General features: G+C 55.5%; 1 protein-coding gene across 1 annotated transcript; it reads left to right on the top strand.

The window, feature by feature from the left end:
• Positions 1 to 5,348: 5,348 nt before the first annotated feature.
• DUOXA2 (dual oxidase maturation factor 2) lies at positions 5,349 to 12,112 on the top strand. The gene is made up of 7 exons (XM_051628766.1): positions 5,349 to 5,420; positions 6,856 to 7,019; positions 7,160 to 7,217; positions 8,938 to 9,072; positions 9,248 to 9,461; positions 10,478 to 10,692; positions 11,698 to 12,112. The coding sequence occupies exons 2-7, from the start codon at positions 6,873 to 6,875 to the stop codon at positions 11,895 to 11,897; spliced, it is 969 nt and encodes a 322-aa protein (XP_051484726.1). The 5' UTR covers positions 5,349 to 5,420; positions 6,856 to 6,872; the 3' UTR covers positions 11,898 to 12,112.
• Positions 12,113 to 16,262: the final 4,150 nt, after the last annotated feature.

Raw genomic sequence — 16,262 nt, 5'->3', positions numbered from 1 at the left:
GCTCAGGGCCAGGCTGGATGGGGCTTGCAGCAACCTGGTCTAGCGGGAGGTGTCCCTGCCCAGGGGGTTGGAACCCTTCCAACCCAACCCATTCTGTGGTTCTGTGGGTTCAGCACAGCTTTGCCAGAAGCTCTGGAGCCTTGATTTCTGATTCCCTGGGAATCCCAGGTGGGATTTTTCACTTAAAACCAGTGGCCCAACTTGTAGAACATGAGCCATGAATACACAACACACTTGGCAAGTTAAGCTGCGTGACCTGTAAAGATTGTCACTTGTGCTCCCAGGGATTGTGTTCCTACAACTGAACACTCATCACCAGGTTGTGAGCATGGGAAGTACCCTGTATGAACAGCCAGAGATGTTTCTCAGGACCTAACATCTCCATGTTCTTCCTCTGTCACAACAGCTCACCTGTACTCAACACCTCAGAAAATGTTGTTATGGGCAAAGGGCTTTGCCAGCTTTCCATGACATGGAGTTAACATTAAACATTAAACTTCTGCACTGGTTGCATCTTTGGTTCTGGCCTCCACACACAGGGGAGCCAGGGCTGCTGAAAGTCTCAGAGTTGCTGAGAGCAGCATCAGAAATGTCCCTGGTCACCTAGTGCCACCCCTGTCCTCCTGGAGCATGCCCCTGTGGAAAGGGACACAGAGGTCTTCCACCCTGCAGCCCTCTGCTGAGAGTGGTCTTGTGGGTGTGAGCTTGGGGTTGTGCAGCTGGTAGGAACCAGAGGCTCCATAAGCCCAATCCCACAGGAGGAATACAAAAATTTGCCCAATGGGTGAAGCATGGAGAAGCCTAGGACCTCTGCTATCAGCAGAAGAGCCCAGTTGCCATCATCCCATGAGACTCTCCTGCCAGAAACTTCACTCCACAGAAAGAGCCCATTCTCTGCTGAAACCAGTGTGGAGGGTTGGGTGGCTGGAGAAACCACAAGCAACCCCCAATGGTTGTGGTTCCCCTGTGCACAGAGATCCACATGACCTCCCACACTGTAGGAAGGGAGTCCCCATGAACACAGCTGGGTTTACCTCCTGCTGACCCAAAAAGCACAGAGTTGCAAACCCCACCTAGAGCCGAGGCCTGAAGATGCTGCAGAAGGCTTCCCAAAGTCGCTCAGGAAACATGGGGTAAAGCCAAGGCTCAAAGCACACCACCACACTCACAGGGCAGCATGTCTCCCCTTCCCCTTGGGCCTCCTTGCAGGGCTTCAGTAGAAAATATGTCTTCAAATTCCTGTCCCTGAGCAGACTTCCCATTTCCTCAAGTAGGAGAATTGCTCTTGACCCAAGCCATGAGATGACATGCCAGTTCTCATATACTTTGCATCTTGACATGGGTCAGCACTGAAACGCCCACTTCTTGTCTAATCAATTTAAGACCTGGGGTGGGGGTGTCTCTGGAAGCCTTCCAGCCTTGACCATGGACAACATGATACAGTGACAGTGGTGGTTTTGCTCCAAGCAGTAGGTTGGACCACACACTTCTGAGAACCTTTCCCATCTAGAGGGAACTTTTGTTCCATGCCTCTACACTGCCCTTATGTCTTCCTCCAAGTTACTGGGCACAGCAGCTTGTGTCTCCAAATCAAACCTCAAGAACCATTTCCCTTCCCCATGAGCAGCTCTCTCTGACAGAACTTGGTCTGTAAAGCATGAGGAGACATGGACACCAATGCCTCCCCCGCCTATCAAACCTTTTCCAGCTAATGCTGGGAACCTCCTCACAGGCAGGGCTGAGTCACAGCAGTCCTTACAGGAGGCACTCGAGAAGAGGACCATGCAGACCTGGGCTACAGACCTCATACCCGAGGAAGATGGGCATCTAGTGAGTGGCTCTTGGCTGCCCCACAAGCTCCCTTCCCATGCTTCAGCTGAGAGCTTCAGCTTCACGCTCCCCAATCTACTTTCCCGTGTGTTGGGGACCAGCTGCCAGGCTTCTCCAGAAAGAGCCCCCCACTCTCACACCTGCCTCTCAAATCTCACAAACCATGCAGAGGTTCCTTGGCTTGACATAATGAAACCAGACTGACCTTGGAAGCCTGTGGTGCAGCTTGCCCAGGGAAAGCAAGCTTTGATTAGTTCCACAGACTTGTCAAGCTTTCCAGGAATTTTGTAAGCTCTGATGAGCCTTCCAGTCTCTGCTTTTCCACAGGTTCCCTGTGCCACCTTTGGAAAGTCACTCCCTCCTTCTGCACCAAGTGGAATCAAGCACCAGCTTCCCCAGCCTTATCTTCCCCCATCAGACAGGATCCCTGTGCCCTGTCAAGGCATGGAGTTTCACACCTCTTCAAAAACCATGCTGCAGAGACTGCAAACACATGGCTTCCCTCAGAGCAAAGATCTCCTGCACCACCTATCTCAGCAGATTTGGCTCCCCTGAAGTTAGAGTTTCAGCCTCCAAATGTCTCTGGAACTCTCCCCAAAGCTGTAGGACACATCAGCGTCCCAAGAGAGCAGCAGGCCCACTGCAGAACTTGGTGTGGCCATACAGGTAGAGGAAAGCAGCTTCAAGGCGTTTGAGAGCCTGAGCCCTCTGGTCCTTGTTGGTCACAGCTCATTTCTAGCTCTGCCCAGTGCTGGTGAGACAGACTGGGGTCCCGCCCCTTCCCCACCAGCCAGCCCGGGGCTTTCAGAGCAGGCTGCACCTCCTCAGCCTTGGGTGTCATCCCCAACATCCTAAACCTCTGCACAGGCCATGGACACAGAGTCCAGCAGTATCTGCAGCTTTCCCGCTTGGTAACACACCTGGGGCCAGGTGTCCCAGTGTCACCAGCGTGCACAGCAGAGACTCCTTCGCCGCCTGTCCCCGCAGTGCCCTGTGCCCACGCAGACAGGGACGCGCGGGGTCCCAGCACAAGCTGCCCTGTGGCCACGCTCCGCACGGGCAGGGATGTGCACGGCTCCATCGCACCCTGCAGGTGAGGACATGCATGACCGCCTTGTCCTCACTCATGACCCAGACCCACCCCTATCCTCCCTGCAGGCAGGGACATGGGTGGTCCCAGCCTCCTAGTGCACGAAGCTGTCAGGGATACCCGTGGCCCTGGCCTCTTGGTCCCCCTTGCTGATGGGGACGGGTACCCCCATCTCAGCCTGCTCCCTGTCCCCCAAGCATGTGGGGACACCAGTAGCCCTGTGCAGGTGTGTGTGTGGGAACACAGTCCCATCCCAAGGGAAGGAAACGCGAGGCCCATCCCTCTGCACCCCCGGTCCCCACTTGTCATCCAGCCAGAAGGAGGCGGGACTGGCACAGAGTTACGGAGCGGTGGGGTTGGAAGGGACCTCTAGGGACCATCAAGTCCAACCCCCTGCCAGAGCAGGATCCCACAGGGACACATCCAGACAACTATGGAATGTCCCCAGAGAAGGAGACCCCACGGCCTCTCTGGGCAGCCCGTCCCAGGGCTCTGTCACCCTCACAGGAAAGAAGTTTTTCCTGACGTTTAACTTGAGCCTCCTGTGCTGCAGTTTGCGCCCATTGCCCCTTGTCCCGTCCCTGGACACTGCGGGAAGAGCAGGACCCTCCGCCCCGCCCCCCCCGCCCCCGCGCAACCCGACGGCCCCGCAGGCGGCAGCGATCGCGGCCCCGCGCTGCAGACCCGCGCGGGGTGGAAGGGACGGGACGGGACGGGACGCACGCGCAAGAGGCGCCACGCGTGTCCCCTCTCGCCCAGACCCCCCCCCCCCCTCGCTCCCCCCCGCAGCCGGGGACACGCGTGTCCGCGCTCCCGGCGCTCACCTGCGCGCGGCCGGCGGGCAGTGCGGGGGGCGGGCCGTGCGCGCGCTTACATAGGGCTCCGCGCGCCGCCGCCGCCTATAAGGGCGCGTGACGGGGCCGGGGCCGCGCGATCCCGGCGGAGGCAGGTGGGGGGGGGGGGGGGAAAGAAAGGATTGAGGGGGGTGAAGGTGGGTGCATGGGTGAGTGGGCAGGGAGGGAGGGGGGGTGGGAGGGAGGGTGGGTAGGGAGGGGGGTGGGTGGGTAGGGAAGGGGGTGGGTGGGTGGGTGAGTGAGTGACTGACTGACTGGGTGGGAGGGAGGGAGGGAGGGGGGTGGGTGGGTGGGTGTGTGTGTGAGTGAGTGAGAGAGTCAGTAGGTGGTTGGGTGGGTAGGTAGGTTGGGGGCGGGGGGGGAGGAAGGTGGGTAAGGGGGGTAGGTGGGTAGGTAGCTGAGTGAGTGAGTGAGTGAGTGAGTGAGTGAGTAGGTAGGTAGGTGAGCGGGTCGGTGGGCACCTGGGAATGATCCCCCGCCGCGCCCCGCTCCCGCCCCGGCCCTTGGCGCGCTCCGAGGAGCAGCCCCCGCACGCTGCCCAGTCTGCTGCAGGGGTCCCGGGTGGGCGAGGATGAGGAGGAGAGGATGAATCCGCAGCCTGAGTTAACCCGGCGGTCTCTCCTATCCCGATCTGACCCTCTCACAGCGGCGGGGAACGCAGGGAGCGTGTGTCCCACCCGCCCCTGAATTGCGCCCCTGGTCGTTCCAGTTTCCATGGGACAACGTTTCCCTTGCTCCAAATATCAATCTGCAGCCCTGAGCAACCCAGCCTAGAATTGCTGTTGGCTCTGCTGAGAGGAGAGTTTTGGCAGGTTCCCTTCCATCCTGATGTATCCTGGGGCAGGAGAGGTTTCTGTGAGCAGGAACTGCTGGAGTTTGGGCAAACTTACTGCCTTTCTTCCTGTCAATCTAGAGTGTTTCAAAATTTAAAGTAATCTAAAAAATAGTTTTAAAAAATTTAAAAATATTGTATAAGTTGTCAATTTCTGCTAAATTACTGATCTTTCCTGGAAGATGCCTCTAGTCATTTTCCTCTCCATACGCTGAGACAGAGGGAACCAACCACAGGGGCTTCTGGGGCCCCAGCCATGCTTCTGCATGGAGGATGTTTTCTGAGGAGCAACAACTTCAGTTTCTCCTGCTCTGAGCTACAGGCTCCAGTTTTCCACTTCAAAGCTGCAAAAATGCCAAGGAGCTGGTCTCCTGTGGAGGGTAATGAAGTGAGAAAGATTGAGCAGACAGAAAGAGTTTTTTCCCTGGAAATTCTTCATAGAACTACTCCCAGAAGTTGCAAAGTGCAGAGGACATGCAAACATCCCTTGATATCATGTAAAAGTTAAATTTAGATTTAAAAGGCAGCATTTTCCCTGCTGTGTTCTGGTTTTTCAGTCATTACATGCTGTTGATCTGATTTAAGCTGTGAAGAGCTGCTTTGCAGTAAATACAGGCTTGGAATTGTTCCTTCCCTCGTAGCATCTCACAGGCAAAGATAAAATGAAACCAGTGGAATTAAAGCGATCAAGATTTCACTTGTCCTAGGCTAAACTGTTCATTTCTTCCTTTTCTTCCAGCCACTCAGACTGTTTGTGGACACGTTTGTTGGACTGGGGACCCTGCAGCTCTCAATTACAGCTCCTGCTTGCCAGGTAACCACAGCGGGAATGATGGTTACCCTTCTCGGGGCTTGGCTTTCCAGGGAAATAGCCTGAAACAGCTACAGCAAAATAGCCCAAAGCAAGATTTGTAAGTAGAGGAGAATTCTGCTTGTCTGGAGCAGAGAGTCAAGCTGAGGTCAGGTCTAGCTCAGCTGTGAGCCCGTTGGACAAAGCCCGCTCTGCTAAATTGTTTGCTGTAAGGATGCTGGACAGAGAATGACTCTGAAACCAAATACTGCTTTATGCATTGAAAAGTGACTTCAGCTGCCCAGGTAAATAATTTCATTAGAGTTACTGTAATTCCCCACCCACTTCTAGGGATTTGGGACTTGCTTTTTGGTTTGTGGCTGAATTGCTCCAGGTTGGCTCTTAACTTAAAAACACAATCAACTCTCTTTTCAGAAAACAAGAATACAACCAACTCCTCCATGCAGGAACAGGGAAATTGTGTTTGGTCCTGAGTCATATTAGCTCAGGTATTCCCTGACTTTAGAAGACTTCCCGAGGTAGCTACGTGCAGAGATGCTATTAAGTAGGGGAAATGAAAAGACTAAGAATGTAATTAGTTTTGGTAGAAAAGATCTAGCCTAGGAAGGGGGGAATCTCTGTAATTGCTGGAACCAAAGTGTTGGAAGCCATCTATGGGAATGATACGCTTCATCTGCCATTTGATCTCACATAACTTGGTCTCCTTGAGCCTTGAGATGTGTCCCTGAAGCTTGTGTGCTCCTTGGACCCACATGTCATCTCTAAGGGTTGCTTCTGGCCTCTCTGGACCAAGCACAGAGACACTACTCCCTCCCCAGATTGTATTTTTGCAGCTCCTGGGAAATAGCCTCTTTGAGCAGAGGGGGTGGAAATAGGGGAAGTGATCTTTGCTCCTCTTGATGGTGGTGTTGGCCCCTGGCTGGGGATAATGTTGCTACTATGAAATCTGTGTTCTCAGTGTTTCCATGTAGTGTTGGAGGAAGGCAGCATCTGCCAATGGTCTCTGACTTGTGGACTTTATCTAAGGGTGCACCACAAAGTGGAAAGCTCTGGCTGCATCTCCTGGAGCAAAGGAGCTGGCTCTGTCTGGGAAGGAGCTGCTCAACAGGTTTCTGGATCCAGGCTGCTCCTCAAGCTGTAGCAAGACAGCAGCTTGTGGTTTCCTGGGTTGCCACAAACCCTGCAGGCTGATGCAGCCCTGCCACAGGCACCTCCTCTCCTCCACCTGGGGTTTTTGGGTGGTGTGTTTCTTTGCTGAGGAGTATTTTGCCCTGCCTGCTTCCTGGCAGTGTCACATTTCCTTGTTCCCTCTGGGGAGTTTTGAGGTGGACCTCCTGCAGCTGGTTATTGCAGAGCTGAGGTGGGGCTGGCACCACGGGCTGGAGGCAGCTGGGCAGGGCAGCGCAGGCTTCCTGCAGTCACCTCCTGTCTCCCACAGGCTTCCAGAGGCACAGGATGACTCTCTTTGATGGTGTCTACCCCTTCTACCCGCAGCAGAGGAAGATCTCTGTGTTTGATGTCAGCATCATCATCGTGATCGTGGTCTTCCTAACATTTGCCTGCAGCTTCCTGCTCATCATCCCAGGCATCCGTGGACGGGCGGTGCGTGACCCCTCTCCCTGGAGATGAGCATCTGCTCCCCACCTTTTGATTGCTGGGACACTCTGGGCTGGCTCAGCATGAGGTAGGAAGACAGCCAAGACTTTTCCTCCATGCCTGATGTCCTACCTCTCTCCCCACAGAGGCTGTACTGGACACTTCGGGTTCTCCTCAGCCTCGTCGTGGGAGTGGTGATCATTGGTAAGTGCTGCGCAGCCCCCAGAGGGTGGGTCTGGGGACAGGAGCAAACCCCAGGGCAGGGTCTGTGCCTGGGAAATGTGAGCTGGTGGTCACAGCCATGGCCTGGTCTTCCCAGCCCTTGCCCTGCAAAGCAGTCACACAGCTTCCCAAAAGGGTTTTCCCACCCCTGGCATGGCAACTGAGAGCAGCTGGAGGGGCCCATGATCACTTCTGAATGAAGAGAAATCTTGGCTGATCATAACTGCTCTACAGAGGTGACACAGTCCCAGCTCTGGTGAACCGTGTTCCTCTGGCTGTCCAAGCCCTCCTGAGCTGCCAAGGGAGCCCATCTGAGCAGCTCAGGCTGTGTCCACAGCATGTCCACAGGCATGCATGGAGGGTGAGAGGAGCCTTGCAGTGACTTGGAGAGAGCAGGTTGAAATAGAACACAGGCAGTGCACAAGTGTGTGGGAAGCCAGATAAAGACCTTCTGAGGAGCAAGGCAGGAGGACATGGAGAGGATTTGATTGAGAAGAAATCAGGAGATCTGATTCTGTAATAATGACTGGTGGTGAGAACCAGGCTGTGAGATTTCCAATTCTGACAGAGCAACAGGACATGTAAGTGAAAGATGTAATGAGGGGATAGAAGATGCCAGATGTGAAGAGTCACCAGCCCTGACCCTGAACCAAAGAAAGACTCCTGCTGCAAAGGACAGGGTAGAGGACAAGACTGCTTGGAGAGGGATGATGAAGACCAAGCTGAACTCAACCCCTGATGTGACCAGCTGATAGGAGTAGATTTCCAGGCTGTGACCAGCCATGAAACTCTGCTGACTGACTCCTGGGCCAGTGGTGGTCACCCTGCCTGAGGGTATCTAGGTGCTGGGAGATGCCACCAGAGCTGCCCAGGAGCATGGTGCCAGGATGGAGAGGATAGAGGGGCAGAGACCAGGGCTTGCTCCACAGCTTAGCCCTGGAGAGCCAGCTGGCACTGCTCTCCTTACCAGGATGCAGCCAGTGCTGCCTGGGCAGCCAGGAGGAATTAATTGTTTTAAAGCCTGGTGGCAGCAGGACACCCTTGACCCTGCTGCTAGAAAATGTTCCTGCAGAGCTGCTACTGGATCAGTGCCCTCACAAGTTGATTCAGCAGCTGAACTTCTTTTCAGGCAGGTTGAAAAGGTCTCGTTCAGCCTGAGATTAAAGCATCACCTTCACTTTCAGCTCATCCCAGTGCCAGAAAGTTAAGCCCTCCACAAAGTGTCTCAGGAAGGGACACTTTGTTCCAAAAAATATGTACCAGAAAGGTTTCCAGTTTGTTGCCTTGCTGAAGTGGCTGACACAGCTGGGATGGATCTTGCCAACCCTCTCCACCACCTCCGTGCTCAACTGCTCCCAAAAGCTCAGCATTTGGCAATAAAACTCAACCTTGTCCCTGAGGCTGAAGAACAGGCTCATTTCCTAGACCCTAGGGGCTGCAGTGCTTGCTATGCTGGGGATCTTGCAGGGAAGTCCTAGAGAGGATGTCCCAGGAGGGATCAGGTCATGGCGTTCATCCCTGAGGATCTGAGCTCCCAGAACAAGGGAGTGGATGCTCCACAAGGGGAGGACAGGAGCTCTTGCCAGGGCGTGGGAGCTGGTTGAGGCAGGTCCTGGTGGCTGACTCAGCTGTTCTGTTCTGTGCACTCCCTGTAAGCCTGAGACCAGCCCCTGTTTAACACCAGCTCTGCTCTTCTGGGCAGCTGTCCAGTTCACCAGGGACTGGGAGGCCGGCTGGGTGAAGGCAAACACCTCCTACAAGTCCTTCAGCCGTGTCCTGGTGAATGCAGACATCGGGCTGCATGTTGGCCTGGCGGGGGTGAACATCACGCTCAGGGGTGAGTCTCAAGCCCCCCTCTCCAGCTCTGGAGTGGCCACAGCCCCAGGAGTGCTCTGTGGCTGGCCTTGCACTCTGTGGAGCCTCCTGGGACCCTGCAGTCTCTGGGGTGCTCCTGGCTGGCAGCATCCAGGCTGCAGGGACACAGCACGATCTCAGTATTTTCCCTCTGGCAGGAAACCCAGTGAACCAGATCAATGAGACCATCAACTACAACGAGCATTTTGCCTGGAGCTTCGATGCAGACTATGACCACAGCTATAGCGAGGGGCTGGAGAAGGGGCTGCCCAACCCCATCCTCTACGTGGCAGAGAAGTTCACCACGCAAAGCCCCTGCAGTGTGCACAGGCAGTACCGCATCTCCGGCCACTACGCGTCAGCCATGCTCTGGTGAGCCTTCCTCCACTGGTGCAGGCAGGGGAGATGTAAGGACATGGGAAAGGCTCTGCTGCCCTTCTCAGGAAGAAAGCCATGTGCCTGGAGGGGCCTCTGCAAGGTCTGTGGTCAAACCAGCGGCCCTGTAGGAGCCTGGGGGTGAGCAGATATGTGTGATGATCCTGGTTTTCTCTGCTGGTTGGCTTCACCAGGGCTGGGCACAGGAGAGAGGAACATGGTACAGATCCCTGCTGTGATGTGCTGATGATGGCAGGGGCCCATCCCTGTGGAGGGAGTTGGACCTGCTGTCCTGGGTGGCCCAGAGAGGCCCGTGGGCATGTGGAGAATTCTCCCATCCCTATCTGTGAGAGCACTGAATGATGGGAGTGGGACCAGATGAGGAGAACCTGATGATGCTGTTATTGTGGGGTCAATCTGGACTCCTCAGTGGGATCTGCTGGGCAGTGATGTTACTGCTCATCTGGGCTGAGGGAGAACTGGACCTTGGCTGTGAGGAAACACCTCTACAGTGGGTTGTGGAGGACAAGGACCATTGCAGATCCCCCTATTCCCTCTGGCCTGGGTTTGAGAGCAGGGATGCAGGAGCCTGGAGAGGAGCCTGGTGGTACCACAGAGCAAGAGCTCCTGGCCAGTAGCTGAAAATTTCTGTTACCCAGCTCCTGAGGTAAGATCAGGGCTGCTAAAAGTGACTTATGCCTGCTCCCACAGTTACCCCAGTGCTGTGTGCTACTCTCTGGGGTCTGCACTGCCCAACACGTGGAAAGGTGGGGACCTGAGATCTTCTAGATACACTGAGGGGCCTGCTGTGACCTCCTTGACCCTGCTACGGTCTGTGGGCTGAGCAATGGGAACAGGAAATTTGGGGTCACTCCAGTCTGCCCACAGAGCTTCTTGGCCTCGTGAATGCAACCTGGATCCCAGAATACTCCTTCCACATGAAAATCCTCACAGAGGGTGTCCTAGTCCATGACACTTGCACAACTCGCCTGTTGGTCTTCTCTCGTCTCCAGGGTGGCCTTTTGCACTTGGCTCATCTCCAACATGCTCTTCTCCATGCCTGTCCTAGTCTATGGAGGCTACATGCTGCTGGTTACAGGTGCCTTCATGATCTTCTCTTTGCTCTCGTTCTCCACCGTGAGGAACTCCCTGGTGTGCCCGATCCACTTTGGGACCGCGGTACTGCGCACGGGCTACGGGGGATCTTTCTGGCTCACACTGGCCATTGGTAAGGACACCAAGCTACATGAGGGCATCCTATCCTTCTGGGGGTGCAGGAGTCCTGGTGCCTTCCCCCCCAAAATTCATGTGAGAGAGCTGAGGGAGTGCAGCCCCACCAAAGCCCCTGCTGTGCCTTTGCAAAGCAGATCCCGGCAGAGGTGGGAAAAGGGCTGGCAGAAGAGGGAGCACTATCCCCATCTCAAGGGTGGTGGAGGGATTTTTAGCCCCTGAGGTGCAGTGCTGAAAGGAGATGGAGATCACACGCCTGGATTTTAAGACACGTGCAGGTCAAGGGAGGTGATTCTCCCCCTTTACTCGGCTCTGGTGAGACCTCACCTGGAGCACTGTGTGCAATTCTGAAGCCCCCAACATAAGAAGGACATGGAGCTGTTGGAGAGAGTCCAGAGGATGACACAGAGATGATCTGAGAGCTGGAGCAGCTCTGCTCTGGAAATAGGCTGGGACAGTTGGGGTGTTCAGCCTGGAGAAGAGAAGGCTCCAGGGAGACCTTAGAGCACCTTCCAGTGCCTGAAGGGGCTCCAGGAAAGCTGGGGAGGGGCTTGGGACAAGGGCAGGGAGGGAGAGGACAAGGGAGAATGGATTAAAACTGGAAGAGGAGAAATTTAGATGAGACATGAAGAGGAAATTCTTTAGTTTGAGGGTAGTGAGACCCTGGCCCAGGTTGCCCAGGGAAGCTGTGGCTGCCCCATCCCTGGCAGTGTTGAAGGGCAGGTTGGATGGGGCTTGGAGCAGCCTGGGCTGGTGGGAGGTGTCCCTGCCCATGCAGGGGTTGGAACAAGATGATCTTTAAGGTCCCTTCCAACTCAAAGCATTCTGTGATTCTATGAGATGATATGCCTGGGTTTAAGATACTCAGCACAGCATCTGAAGCCACCTCAGAGAGCAGAAGGCCATCTTCCATAAGAGAAGGCATTATCCCTAGTAGGGGGCCATCAGAGGAGGGGTGCAGGGTGCTCACAGGAATGCTCTCACAGAGCACATTTTCTTCTAGGCTTGCTCTGTTTTGTGGCTGGGATCACTGTGGTCATACTGCACTACTTCAACTTGAACCTGCTGAAGATTTTCTTTGATCTCCCCGAGGACAAAGCCGAGGAGTACCAGGAAATGACTGAACTGTACATCAACCCTCACTTTGTGAACCAAGGATTGCCTCCTTCTCAGTCCCCCAAGCTCAACCCCAAAAGCATCTAGAATAAAATTTTTCCTGATCCTTCCCTGAAGCTGGAACTGACAGGGCAGAGCACAAACCCTTCTTGATGTCCCCAGAGACCGAGATCCAGACCTCTCCAGGCTGGTTGCTGCACTAAGAAGAGTAAAAAAGCTGCTCCACAGATCAAGTCTCCATGGGCTGGCGTGAGGAGGGCACCATATCTGAACACTGGAGACCTGGCAGCTTCAATCCAATTAATGAGAAACAACATCATTTCAGTATTTTGGCTCTTTTCTTTCTGAGAGAAGACCCTCTCTCTTCAGTTACTTCTTTCTTTCATGTGGTATTTGTGTTGCACTAATGGGATTTGTTATGGGCAAGAGTTCATATTTTCAATAAACCTTTGTTAAAAAAACAGCTCCCTTGAAACACTTGGGGCATGTAGGGAGGTTGGTTTCTTAAGTGGGACTTACAAGGCTTATCTGCTGGTGGCTGCTTACAAGCCCCCAGGAGATTGGGGAAGCTGCCCTGGCAGAGGTGCCCCCAGGGAAGGATCAGGCTTATTGGCATGTGCTGAAGAAAGCCCTTGAGAAGCCCTTGTCTTGGGGAGCAGCACACTGTAGGAGAGCTGAAAAAGGACCTTAGTAAGCTGAGTGACAGAACAAAAACCCCAAGATTAAACCAACAAAACACCCTCAGGTAAAGCAGGATATTTTCCCGAGCCTTCTTTGCATCCAGACATGTTCAGTCTGGAGGGATCATGCGAAGATGACTAACCACAAGTTATTTGGGCTGGTGTGGGTGTGTTCTGTGCCCTGAAAGCACAGGAGGCTGGGAGGTTTCCCATCTTTTCTGCCACCACATCTGGCACTCTCCAGCCTCATCTCCTGCTTTTAGCCATGATTCCTCACCAGGAGAAAAGCTTCAGCCTGTTGCAGCAGCTGTAGGGGGCATGAGCCTAAATAAAACATAAACCAAGTGTGACCTGTATGAAGGAGAGAGATATCAGATCTCTGTGTGTCCTGCCCCTGCCTGCCAGGGTGGGGAGAGGGGGACACAGAGGAAGAAGAGGGGGAGAGGAGGAGAAAAGGGAAGGGAGGAAGGATGGGGGGAGAAGGAGGTGGAGGAGGAAGAGGGAGAAGAAGAGGATGAGCTCCTCTGCACCGGGTCCTCCAGCAGCACTGCCTGGTCTGTGACCTTCGCCCTGGCCTGGAGAACCCTGTGATCCTGAGGGACCAGAGCATCAGCCCCGTGGGCACAGCAGGACCCCCTGCAGCCCCCCAGTGCCAGGGAGCCCCCCCACCCCTCAGGAACACTGCACAGGTCTCTTCCTCTGTGCCTCAGTTTCCCCACATGCAACATGACAGCAGCCACAGCCACTTCCCAGGCGGGAGGAAGAGCAAGGGGGTCCTGGTGGTGGGGACAGACAGTGGCACAGGTGGCAGGGATGCTGCTGTGCTGCCAACCAGCCCGGATGGATCATTTCTTCTGAGCCTCCTCAAGATCTTGGCACTTTCCCTCCGGGAAGTTCCCTGATCAAATGTCCTGTGAGCTGGACCTGGTGATGCTGCTGGAGCGGTACAGACACACCGAAAAAGACCCCGAACTGAGCCAGGACTCCCAGCTGGAGCTGGTGAGGAAGGTGAGAAGGCAAAGCCAGCCCCAAACACCCCAGCAGGGCTGGCAGGGAGGCTCCGTCCCCAGGAGGGGACAGTTTTGTGTCCAGCCTGTCCCAAGCAGCTGAGTGGTTTGGCAGGGCTGAGGGCCAGGGGGTCCTGCAGCTGGTGCTGCTTCCTCTTTTGACTCCTCTTCTGTCTGGAATCAAAACATACAAATATCTACTGTCCTCTGTCCTGCTGCCTCACAGCTACAGCAACCACTCAAAGGGTGAAGAGATGATGGCACAGGATCCCTTTCCCTGTGCTGTTTGCCATCAGCCCAGAGACTAAATTCCAACTGCCACAACCAGAGTCGAGACCAAGAGGAGGAACTGCAGCTACTGTTCAGCAACGTGCTGCACTCTGCTGGCCAGGCCCCCCAAGGCCTGTCCCAGCTCCTGCTGATGAACACCTCAGAGTGGCCTCAGCCCAGCACCTTGTATTCCAACACCAGCCCTATAGGTTTTTATTGCAGGTCCAGGGTCTTTGTTTCAGCCCCAGGCTTGCAGTTTTCTTCTCAGCTCCAGCCTCTTCCCCGTAGTGTATATTTCAGCTCCAGCTCTGAGATTCCAGCTCCAGCTCTGGACTCTTCATTCCAGCTCTGGGATGTCTCAACTCCAGCCCTGCACCATTCCAGCTCCAGTTAATGTTTCATCTGCAGCCTCACTGTCTGTCTCTAGCTCCAGCCCTAGAATATCTGTCCCAGCTCTGCCCTATCCAGCTCCAACCCTCCAGTGTTCAGCTCAGCCCTGGCCCAGAGCTGAAGGGCCAGAACCCCTCATCACTGTGCGGCTGGATTAAACACTCTGGAGCTGAAATGACCAAGAACTGGAGCCTAAATAGAGACTGGAGGGCTGGGGCTGGAGCTGAAATCAAAGCTACAGGCACAGGGCTGGAAGAAACGCTGGGGCGGAACTAAATGGGGTGGGGAAGGGATGGAGCTGAAATACCAACTGTAGGGCTGGAGCTGGAACACAGCTGGGACACTGGGTGTCTCCTTCCCTGTGGCCCCTGCCCGGTGTGGGGGCAGTCCCTTCTCCTCATCCTTGAGGGTCCCTCACCAAGGGAAGGAGGGGAAGGGGTTGTAGCCCTGCCCCTGCTGAGCCAGAGCCCCAGCGCCCTGCTCTGCTTCCCCAGCAGCGGGGAGGGACACAGCTGGGGCTCCTCTGGGGCAAGGGGACTGTCCCCAGTGTCACCTGGGAGCGGGACAGCTCCCACAGCTGAGCCCTAAGAAGGGCTGAACCCTGGGTGGAGATGCAGGGGATCCCCCCGAGCCTGGAGGGGCTCTGGCACCCTCATGGCCACATGCTAGAGCTGGATGTTCCCCCCCCAGCCCAGGCATGTCCCCAAGGTGCCATCGTGGAGCCATAGCTTCTGTCACCGGGCTGTGCCCCATCGGGGCCTCACTGTGACCCTGCTGCCATGCCTGGGGCTGAGGGCAGCCATGCAGCTCTGCACAACAGCCACAGCCACACCTGGCTCTTGGTGGCTGCCTCCACCTGGAGGCTGAGGATGTCACCCAGTTAGGAACCACTGAAGGGGCTTTCAGAGCTCCAGTCCTCTGCAAGGCAGCACCTGGGTGACAAAGGGGGGAACGGGGCTCTGGCTGTCCCCAAGATCCCATGGGACCAGAGCCAAGACTCAGCCCAAAAGTCTGTGCTGGGGGGTGGGTTGACTCCCTGTCACAGTTTGACTCAGGATCAGCAGTTGAACCAGCGGCAACAATGCTCTCCATCCCCTCCCCTTCCCACCCAGGTAGGGAAGGAGAGAGAGAGAACGAGGCAGAGAGACTTTCCAGATTGAAAACCAAACTAGACAGCTTTAATTAAACACTAATGATAAAATAAAATATGTACAATTCTATACAAATGTGTTCAGGAATGTGCAAACCCCTCTTGCCTCCCCCCACCCCCAGCAGCTCCCCTGGCATCTCCTGAGCTGTGAGCAGCCCCAAAATGTCCTGGAGCTGCCGGAGAGAGGGCAGAGCAGCCAGGATCTGAGGGGAGAGTGATGAGAGGCTGGTATGCACGGGCCTGGGGATCATCGGGGATGGATGGATGGAGTCCTCCCTGGATGCTGGCCAAGGAAGAAGAAGCAGGAAGGGTCTTGACTTCCAGGACCTCTGACCTTACACAGAGCTTGCATAGATACATGGAATGGAAAGCTTTGGTCAATTTTACTGTCTGTCTAGTCCACTCCTCCCTTCAGGAGGGTCACAGATATGACTCTTCTGCTCCCCTGTTTGGAGGTGGGCACCCCTTGGTCCTCCCGCCCCCCTGGGGTCCCCAGCCTGGGGCCACGGGGCTGGTCCCTCGCAGCAGCCCCTGCCCCGTCCAGGCCCTGTGGCAGCCCACAGAGCCTGCCATGACCCACGGGCCTGATGCCACCAGCTCAGCAGCACAGCCTAGCACAGCTCCGGGAGCTCCTTGGCTGCACGGAGAGCCTGCGGGCCAACCTAAGGGATGTGCAGGCCACCATCACTGACATCTCTGCCTGGGCCACAGACCTGTGATTTCCCTCTTGGGAGTTCCCCAGCCTGGGGGACGGCTCCTTGGCCCTGTGCTGGAGCTGCAATGGAGCAGGGCACCTGGGGAGCTGGGGACTTGGCAGCTGCATTCCCCCAGGCTCTGCCCTCCTGCCAGGAGAAGGGCTGGCTGCTCTCCTGGCCCCCTGGCTGCTCTGCTGGCCTGTCCCCTCACTGCACACCTCTGCCTTTGGGCTCCTGGGGTCATCTGCAGCCAGCTCTGT

This window comes from Apus apus, chromosome 10 (genome assembly GCF_020740795.1).
Source record: "Apus apus isolate bApuApu2 chromosome 10, bApuApu2.pri.cur, whole genome shotgun sequence".
In the NCBI taxonomy this organism is placed as follows: Eukaryota; Metazoa; Chordata; class Aves; order Apodiformes; family Apodidae; genus Apus; species Apus apus.
Note: the sequence above shows the minus strand (reverse complement) of the source record. Positions and strands in the feature narration are given on the sequence as shown.